This window comes from Ruditapes philippinarum, unplaced genomic scaffold, assembly GCF_026571515.1.
Source record: "Ruditapes philippinarum isolate M1 unplaced genomic scaffold, ASM2657151v2 ctg629_1_1_1_1, whole genome shotgun sequence".
Taxonomy (NCBI): Eukaryota; Metazoa; Mollusca; class Bivalvia; order Venerida; family Veneridae; genus Ruditapes; species Ruditapes philippinarum.
This window is the reverse complement of record NW_026858135.1, coordinates 35,696-46,242: the sequence shown is the minus strand read 5'-3', so window position 1 is coordinate 46,242 and position 10,547 is coordinate 35,696. Positions and strand designations below refer to the sequence as shown.

General features: G+C 30.8%; 1 protein-coding gene across 1 annotated transcript; it reads right to left on the bottom strand.

Moving 5' to 3' along the window:
* Positions 1 to 1,502: 1,502 nt before the first annotated feature.
* Positions 1,503 to 10,104, bottom strand: LOC132752220 (hexokinase-2-like). Its single transcript, XM_060742529.1, has 6 exons — positions 9,955 to 10,104; positions 8,977 to 9,129; positions 6,862 to 6,989; positions 5,354 to 5,490; positions 4,835 to 4,972; positions 1,503 to 2,023 (listed from the first exon to the last, which is right to left on the bottom strand). Exons 1-5 carry the CDS (start codon positions 9,957 to 9,959, stop codon positions 4,880 to 4,882), a joined length of 516 nt encoding a protein of 171 aa, XP_060598512.1. The 5' UTR covers positions 9,960 to 10,104; the 3' UTR covers positions 1,503 to 2,023; positions 4,835 to 4,879.
* Positions 10,105 to 10,547: the final 443 nt, after the last annotated feature.

Here is a 10,547-nt window from a genome sequence, read left to right as displayed (position 1 = left end):
ATAAAAAATTAGTATGAAATGTAACAAAAATTCAAAGAAAATGATTTTTTCCTGATATTTTAAATCGCAACATTTTTTTGGTTTTTTCCCTCAACAAATTTCAAAATTCCGGAAAATTTTTCTCGAAACCCAATTGTTGTTTTAAAAATTTGCGGCAGAGTTTGGGTTTTTTTTAAAAAGAAAAAATTAAAAAATCTTTACTCAAAACATACGCATTTCATCGATGTTAACGAGGGTAGCAAAACAAACACACATGTACACTTATAGCTCCGCTGATTACACAACAAAAAAATCGTCAACAAAGTAAATATCTCTATGAAATTTTGATAAAACAAAGGTGGAGAAATACTAAATTTATATCAAAACTAAATGAGATCATTTCTGTGATAAAACATACAGGAATGAAAATTAAGATATCTAGCAGCATTTAAATACGACCCGCCTTTGGAAATAGGACCAGAAGTGGGTGTAAATATGTAATAAATTTGCTGTAGACGATCTATATTTAGACTTGCAACATAACCATTAAAAATACACATGCTGAATATAAGTGGGAAACAAATCCGGCACAATTAAGCTTGACATCAGGTATGGCAGATTTTATACGTTAATGCCATGTTAGAATCGAAATAATATATTCCAAGCAGTAATTTTATCACTTAATTACGCCCTTGGGATACAACAACCCTCATTCGAACTCAAAACAATAATTTTATTTAGCCAAAATCACTGTTGGGAATATTTCATTTCGTAAATAAATAATAACATAAAGACTAAACTATGACATGCTGCAGGCTAAATAAGTAATTTACAACATAAAAAGCAACAACCATGCAACAATGTGATATGGTGCAAGTTGAGCTGGGCTGTTATTTATATATATATATGTGCTGTTATTTATATATATATATATATGCTGTTATTGATATATACTAGGCAAAATTTATTTTGTGTTGTTCTTTTGACTTCAGTTTTTTTCTGTTTTCTTTTCTTTTTTAATGCCACTTTCGATACATTCATTTACACTTGAAACTATGAGAAACAAATATATTATACTTCACACATCATTATCAAACACAAGAGTATTTTTCATTTTGTCAAAACAATGTTTAAAATTGTAAATGTTCTAAAAATAAATCAAGCTTTAACAGGTTCTAATACGGAAATTATAAATACGTAAATGAGTATTTAAAAGCAAATAAAATAAGAAACTGAATAAATATCAAAAAAAAAAAAAAAAAGCAGTAAAAACATTTAAATTTTAAAAAGTCTTATCAGGGTTTAAAAATTGAAGAAAACAGAAGTTTTAAACCCACAAAAAATGAAAGTCTACAAAAAAGTCTAAAAAAAACTTCAAGAGGAAAATTTGAAAAAAATAAACCAAAAAATACGGAAAAATAAAAAAAAAACCAATGCAATCCCTTTCAGAAATTTTTTGTCAGTTTTGGCAGATAAACAATTTTTTTTAAAAAAATGAGGGAAAAAATTGGCTTTTTTTTAAAAAACGTTACTTTAAAATTCAAATTAATACTTTCTATTACCATTTCTCCACTAAAAAATTATATGAATAAAATTCTCGAAAACAGGCAGTCCCTCAAGAGCAATGGAAGTTTAAAATGAAAATACTTAAACAATATGTATACTTAACAATGGTAAATATCTCTATAACAATGAAGTATAAGCAATTAATTTCTGTAGAAGATAAAATATCGGTCACAATATATTGTGAATATAGTATATTGTGAATATCGGAGAAGACTACACGTACTTGTCAAAATTTGAACTTTGTTATTCACTTACTAAACAATCAACATCATTTTTTTACATGTTTCTCTGATTTAATTTAACAAAAATATATTTTTTCAGAATAATTATGTTAAGGTTTTTATGTTCCACATTGTTATACCAACATAGAGTAAACCTTGAAAACAGCTCAAATTTGTGGGTGGGCTATCTATATTAATTATCTGTCTTGAGATAACAAAATCTGTCCAAGCTGTAGGTTGCTCCATTTTTCTCAGTTCTGGAAGTATGATAAAAAAATAAAATCAGAGTAGAAAACAGGGCAAAGTTCCATAAACTGCTTCGCAGAATTACCTACCCTTGATAGTATACAAGTATTTGAAGTCCGACATAAACATCTGTGACAGTTTTTGAGAAATTTAGGAAATATAAAAAGGGAGATAATTAGCCAAAAATTACTTTCATAGCTATTTTCCCTTTAAAAATGCATTTAATTAAGCATTATAAGTAAGAAGAAAATATTTTTGATAGGTTTTAGAAATTAATCTTAACAGAAGGGTTAACCAGATCAAGAAATTAGGAAACAACTTTGCAACTTTGTGAAAAGGCATTGCATTCTAAATCAAGTTTAAAGGGACTCCGCTGAGGTTTTTTGACATGATGGGACTGAAAATATTTTTTTCCAGATAAATGTACCATTTGATGTAGGTGTAGAACCAACGAATTCTTTGAAACAAACTTTCAGAATCATTCCGCGGGACTTAGGGTTTTTCCCTAAAAAATTAAATTTTTCCAAATTGGTTAAAAAAAAAGACCCAAAATGAAAAACGTTTAAACGCTTTTTTCCCCTCAAATTAGGTAAGAAAAGCATAAAACTAATGATTTTCGATTTTTTTTTAAAAATATTTTCTTAAATATCTTTTCATAAAATTTTTTGTTTAAAGCCCCCAGTTCATTTATGTTTAAAAAAATTCTAATTTTTTTTTACTTTTTCCTTTAGGGGGTCCCCTTTAAAAATTGAATAGCCTTTAATGTTCAGAAATGGGGCTTTAATCTATAAAAGTTTTCAAATGGGCCCCTTCCCCCTGACTTTTTTGTGAAGCAAAGTAGAATTTTCAAAGGTAAAAATCCACTATTTTTTGGTTTTCAAAATAGTATTGAAGTAAATTAAAAGCATAAGTTAAAACTTTTTCACCAAAAAGGTAATCCAACAATGATGCAGACATATTAGTCATGTCAAAGGAAATGGAGCCTTTACAAAATGCAATTTCAATTAACAAGATAAACTTATATAAATGTCACAATATGGTTGAACAAAAAAGTTAAGTTTAGGGTTGAACTAAATACTAGTTTTACTGAACACTAAATAAACAAGCAATTATCATAGTATTGCAAGCAATCCATAAGTCCCCTACCGGTAAGAGCCCAAGCAACATTCTTAAGGGCCATTGGCCATTCACTTAGGTTCGTATTTTAAGTAAATTTGTTGAAAAAGTTCTTTAAAAGTGATCACAGGAAACAGTTTTTAATGTACAGACAGACGGGACTGAAGGACACTCTAAAGTTATTTTTAAACATTTCCCTGTTATCAAAATATAAAACATTTTTAAAATCCTATCATGATTGAAGAAGTTTTGGAGAGGTAAAAATTACCAATTTCTCAAAAAAAAGTCTAAGTTGTCAAAAAGGGCATAATTGCTGGAAAATAGTCTTGCTAGGGAGTATTGAACACTCACAATGTTGAGTGACAATAAGAAACATTTTGTATGAAGTTTGAAGTAGATATTTTACATTCAGAAAAAGAAGTTTATTAAAAAAAAACAATGTTTTTTTCATGAAAATTTAAAGTTCAAGGGAGGTAATTGCTGAGAATAAATTTTGTGCTAGAGTTTTGTAAACCTTGTCACATATGATGTGGTTGATGACAAGCAACTTATATTTAAAGTTTGAAGAAAAATACCTTAAAGAAAATAAAGAACTTAGTAGTTTGAAAAAACTTAAAAACTAGAATCAGAATCTTGAAATTCAGTCTATTCGTTGCCATAAGCATACGCGCAGAAATTTTCAACATAAATAAACAATTAAAAAACACCTTCAGCCAATATTTCTTATAATCTTTTTTTGATTATGAGTTTGCTGATGTTCAGTCACGCCTGGTTTAAAAACATTGTGTTCTGACACTAGGCTTATTTGAAGAAAATTTAGGGGTGTGTTAGTCAAAACAATTATTTGAATCGAAAAGTAAGTGACAATAACAGGTCAAACGACCAAAGTGTACAACAAAGGTTTGGAGTGAAAATTAAAAATAGTTAAAAGTAATTACAGTTGTGACAAAGTATTTCAAATTATTGCTGATTTTTTTTAAAACAATAAAACAAGTAGCCGGACTTGTATGTATAATGTGTAAAATGTATAATGTGTAAAAACAAGCATTAAAAATTTACTTAGTAAAATTATGTCATTAATCAAAGGGCGTGGAATGGGGTGTAACTAAATAAAGATAAGAGTATAAACTATAAATCTAGAATTTGTGCATGTCACATTTGTTTAAAATTATGTAAAATATACATTACATCTACAGAGTACAAATATGTCTTTAAAGACCACCTTTAGCTTAATAAAAACTGGTCAGAAAGATATTTTTTCAAACTGTGTCTAGGTATATAACCCTGAACAACAATAAAAAAAAATATCAACATAACACCATCATTATTGGTCCTCAATAACAGTTGGTCTATATTCAGAGGTGGTCTTTAAATGAGCCGAGTCATGACAAAACCAACATAGTGGGTCTGCAACCAGCATGGATCCAGACCAGCCTGTGCATCCGTGCAGTCTGATCAGGATCCATGCTGTTCGCTATCAGTTTCTCTACTTGTAATAGGGTTTGTAAGCGAACAGCATGGATCCTGATAAGACTGCGCTGATGCGCAGGCTGGTCTGGATCCATGCTGGACGACAAACCCACCATGTTGGTTTTGTCGTGACGCGGCTCAAATACATGTTTGATTGCTGAGTATAATACAATGAACATCTCTCAAAAAAATACATAAATGAGGTAGATATATAATGGAGTCAATAAGACACAAACTTTGTCAATTTTTTCCTCTCTAGAGGTAGTATAGGTAAGACACAATTAATTTTTCTGTGTACGAAGTTTTCTATCCACCATAGATGCTACGATTGCTGCTCCAAGGCCACTACCATCTTCACAAGGCACAAAGTAACACTGTAAAAATAAAATTTAGTTTAAAGTCATAGGGATAAAAAAATCAATGAATCTCTCCCCTCACTGGATCAACGTTTACTTGCATATCATCAATCTGAATTTGAGTTTGGTTGTTGTTGTTTTTTTTTTGTTTTGTTTTTTTCAGATGAATTTTGACCAAATTTCATTCAATTAGTACAAATGTATTTACTTTACTTTATTATCAAGCTTTTTGTAATTGAAAAACACTTCAAAAATCATCCCTTGAATATCAAATTATTTTCTTTTATTGCCTACAGTTTTTTATAAATATTAAACTTTTAAATCATTAAAACAAGCCTGACAATAAACACTTTCCAGGCATTTACTTAAATCTGCTCTTGTTGTAACAAGGTGACTTACATCTGTCCCTGGTTTGATTAGAGATTTTGTTTTTTCTTTCAGTACATCTCTGAACAGTTCCATGTTTTTATAAACAGACCCGTCAACTGCTATGCCAACCTTGGAATCTTCTACTCTATCCACAGTGCATGCTAACACTGTAAGAGCAAGGAACATTACCTATATATATACAATATTACATGTACTTGCAAAACTGCAATTCACTACACTTTTCTCAAGTCTTGTGACAAATTGGTATGAAAAAAGTTCATGGCAACCTGCATTATTTGAAAAGAAATTTTCAAAACATGTCATTTGAATGCATGCTGCTCATCTTATTCTCTGCAATGTGAATCCTAGATGGTTGGGTTTTACGTCGCACCAACACAGTATAGGTTATATAGCAATTTTCCAGCTTTTCTGGTGGAGGAATACCTAAGGTGCCCCTCTGTACATTATTCCAGGCATAAACAAGCACCTGAGTTGAACCACACAAGCTCCGTTAGCTAAATGAGTATCTTTCTCACATGTTGGATATAATGACACTTGCATAGAACAAACCTACAGAAGAATGGGGTTTGAAGTCAACAACATTAATTTCTCCACTATGGATGCCCAAGTCCTAGATGGAGTTGAAACAATAAACATGAGGTTTCCTGCATACAAAGTAATAACCTTGTAGGTTCAAGGCAGTCATATTATGTATTTAACTAACAATATTATGTATTTACCTAACATATTATGTATTTACCTAACAACATTGTGTATTTACCTAACAGTCAAAACAGACACAAGAAAAACGCTAAAACTTTTAGATTGTACTTCCTAAGTACTTGCTAAGCTTTTATTCTTCTCCTGACAAAATGAAACTATATTTGCTTATTTTGTTTCAGGTGTTCTATGCATAGTTGTCAATAATACATCTGTAGCTCATTTCCTCAGAATTACTTTTCACCCCATCGAAAAGCTAGGGTCACATGCCTCAGTCATAAACACTGTAATAGATCTATATATGTATAATATAGTGCAGAATCTTCTGATTTCTTTTGGCCTGGTAAAATTAAATTTGGTTTAGTATTTTTAATTTTGAAGTTTACCACTGTCTGGAAACTTTAAAGTTTACCCATTATCTGGTTAAGAATTTACATCTTTTGCATAGACTGTCAAATTAAGGTTAAGTTCAATTCAATTTTCTTTAATGTCTTGTTCCAAGCATTTTGATGTCACATCAAAGTATATGCAGATAAATTCATTAAAGACCTGGTGCTTGCTTTTACTAGTAAAAGTACAAGAGGATGCATCTTAAATTTTCAAGAACTTTTACAGCTTGAAAGTTGATGCATGACATAACCAGTAACAGCATGACAATTCTTTTTTATTATTTTTCACTATAATAATATAACGGTCATATGGCTAACTTCTTGCTGTAATGGAAAATTTCAGATTCACCTTTATACAAACGGGGCAGCCAAGCAGAACCACCAACCATCATGTAACTATGTGACTAAAGCAGATTCATTAATGCTTACATGCAGCAACAAGTTCAGCTGCCCTAATTACAACCATCTGACATATACGATAAATAAGCCTGCATTCCAATGCTGTAGGACTGGTTAAACCCTGGCTCTGTAATAGTTCTGATATTTCCTGATCTTTCCTGAAAATTATAAGACTCAACTCAATGATATAATTAAATACACCACAAAATATCTTAAATGGACTTGTCCATCTTTCAATTTGGACAATACCCCGCAAAATATCTTAAATGGACTTGTCCATCTTTCAATCTGGACATTACCCCGCAAAATATCTTAAATGGACTTGTCCATCTTTCAATCTGGACATTACCCCGCAAAATATCTTAAATGGACTTGTCCATCTTTCAATCTGGACGATACCCCACAAAATATCTTAAATGGACTTGTCCATCTTTCAATCTGGACAATACTCCACAAAATATCTTAAATGGACTTGTCCATCTTTCAATCTGGACAATACCCCCACAAAATATCTTAAATGGACTTGTCCATCTTTCAATCTGGACAATACCCCGCAAAATATCTTACATGGACCTGTCCATCTTTCAATCTGGACAATACCCCCGCAAAATATCTTAAATGGACTTGTCCATCTTTCAATCTGGACAATACCCCGCAAAATATCTTAAATGGACTTGTCCATCTTTCAATCTGGACAATACCCCGCAAAATATCTTAAATGGACTTGTCCATCTTTCAATCTGGACAATACCCCGCAAAATATCTTAAATGGACTTGTCCATCTTTCAATCTGGACAATACCCCGCAAAATATCTTAAATGGACTTGTCCATCTTTCAATCTGGACAATACCCCACAAAATATCTTAAATGGACTTGTCCATCTTTCAATCTGGACAATACCCCACAAAATATCTTAAATGGACTTGTCCATCTTTCAATCTGGACAATACCCCACAAAATATCTTAAATGGACTTGTCCATCAATACCCCACAAAATATCTTAAATGGACTTGTCCATCTTTCAATCTGGACAATACTCCACAAAATATCTTAAATGGACTTGTCCATCAATACTCCACAAAATATCTTAAATTGACTTGTCCATCTTTCTGTCTGGACAAACATTCATCATACAGGAAAATTTTCAAAATGTAACTGTAAAGCAATCAGTACAAACCATAATCAGACTGCAAAAATGTGCCAGCTGATTTTGGTCTGCACTAAGTACACAAGTTGAAACAGTTGCTGCAAACAGGCTAAATGTTAATAAATTAGTTTTTTATAGGACTTTTTAATTACTATATGCCCGAGGGCATAAAAATAAATCAAATACCATCTGCTTTTTACATTAACATTTTTTTTTAATTTTTGCAATATAATTGTATATAGTGTGTAAGGGTTTAAAAAATCATATCTTATATTATAATGTTTGGTTGTTGTTTTTTTGTATATTTTTTGTATTTTTTCTTCTTCACATTTTTGACCAATATTATCAGTTAAAAGGTAACAAGAACATGCCAACCCTAATAATTTAAGCAATAAAGAACTAAAGTGAAGGCAAATAAAAACATTTAATACATGTTTATACAAGCATCATGAATAACTTACACAAAAATTCTGCTCAAAGAAAAGTTAAATAAGGTCAGTACGTAAGAAATAGGTGAGAAAATTAACCAAAAGTAAAATTTTAAGTAAGTTCACCCTGTTAAAGGAACTCCACTGAGGTCCAAAAGCCTTAAAACAGAAAATGTGAATCTATTTCATAGATCAGGTGGAACACTTAAAACAATTAAATATATAAAGATAACTAAACAATATATTTAAAAATAAATTGAAAACACTATTTTGTGTTATTCTAAGCCAGATTAATGTGAAAAGCATTTTGGTCATTTTTACAATTAGAATAATTATTCTGGTGAAACAGAGTGAGCAAATGATCTGAAATTTTGCATATAAGATATTGGTCTAGACCTTATCAAATAAATGGAACATTAATGTTGAAAAATTATCTCCAGTCCTGTCATGCCAAGAAACCTCAGTGGAGTCCCTTTAAGCTGAAGTAAATATACTTGATATATTCAAAAATTTTTAATGAACAACTCTTATATGTATTACTTACAAAAATAATATAAGTATAAACTTACTCGAGTATGCTACAGACAAGCTCTGTGGTGAGGCCATACATTTTCTCCCATTGTTTCGGCCATGTTTTCAATATGATCAAGTCATTGTGTAGTTTCAGCAGAACTTGTCTAACAACCTCGCCAATAAACATCCCTGACAACATTCTCTCTATCCTGTAAGACCATACATGAACTTTTACATTCAAATGATTGTTACATCACACTACACTTATCAAAAGCTTGTGACATTACAGAACATTTTTCTTTTTAACAAGAGCTGTCAGTCAGGGAGTTTGCTCGTCTATTTGTTAAACAATAGCCTGGATAATTAGAATTTTTCTAATTTCAAAAGGGGTCATAACTCTTGTCAAAATCCATATAACAGTTATAGTCCTTGTACAGTGACGTCCTATAATACTCTCAAATAAGTGTGTGAAGTTTCATCGCACTCCCTCCTGTTGTTTTGAAGATACCAACTTGCAATGCAAAAACTTAACCAAAGAGGGACGCCAACGCCTGGCTGAGTACAAAAGGCCTCCCTATGCTTCAAATACTCAGCATATAAATGAATTTTGAGTTACTGAGTTTTTTCCCCATAACTTATGCAGACAAATGTGAAATAAGAAATGCTCATGCACTGGTGCCATAGCAGAAAAGCAGGTGTGTGTGTGTACAACAATGCTAAAACCATATAAGCAATGCAATACTGGCACTTTTAGAAAGTTATACATATAATTTTCATAAAACTGTAGTGTAGATTTTTACAAAGGGACATGTCAAACAAATGAACTTGATTATCTCTGATAATGCATAGGAAAATAAGGCATATAAAATTAATTTTGGAAATCATTGCTTAATTTTTGGATCTAATCAGTATATAACAAAAATTAATATCTGCATATTTTTAGCGACTTGAAAATTGATCAATTAAATATCTTATATTTAAACTGTATAAAAAATATATATGTTTTATTGATAAAAGAAATGCTAAAAACAAACCCCATGTTACAGTGTTTGGTCTCTGTAAAGATTTCCCTGTCATAGGAGGATCGTATAAAGTCTATAGATTCTTTGTCAAGTCCAAAATTATTCCATCTTGTATCCAAGGCAACATATAAGTGGAAAAAAAAATTTCATAATGATAAATGAGAACATAAGTGGGCTTTTTTTTCATTGTTAGTATATGTGTTCATATTATTGTAAGTCTACAAACATTTCATTGAAGATCATTATTGTATCATCCATAACACATACAATTTTTTTTTATTCCTTGGTATCATCAGTAAAATGTCTTAACACAAGCAGAAATAGTGACTTGGTGTGCGTTGTCGAGTAAGTTAAAAAGTTTAATATATTGTTTAGTTATCTTTATTAATCTATGGCAAAGAAGAAACATTGTTGTGGCTTGAAAATCAGTTTAAGAATTTGTGGCAATTTGAAGTTTCCATGGTTTCATGCTTCCGAAGTTTAACTGTACTAGCCTTACATTACAATATTCCTAAGATTTATGAAAATATACATGGAACAAATTGTCACTCCTTTAAATGTTTCTTAGATTAATGCATGTGTCTTATTCTTCTTCTTTTTTTAAA

What these genes read in the sequence shown, in the direction of transcription:
- LOC132752220 (XM_060742529.1), bottom strand. An exon ending in AGCTGAACTTGTTGCTGCAT is followed by an intron (nt 5,491 to 6,861) that starts GTAAGCATTAAT and finishes TTGCTCTTACAG; the next exon opens with TGTTAGCATGCACTGTGGAT. An exon ending in TAATCAAACCAGGGACAGAT is followed by an intron (nt 4,973 to 5,353) that starts GTAAGTCACCTT and finishes TTATTTTTACAG; the next exon opens with TGTTACTTTGTGCCTTGTGA.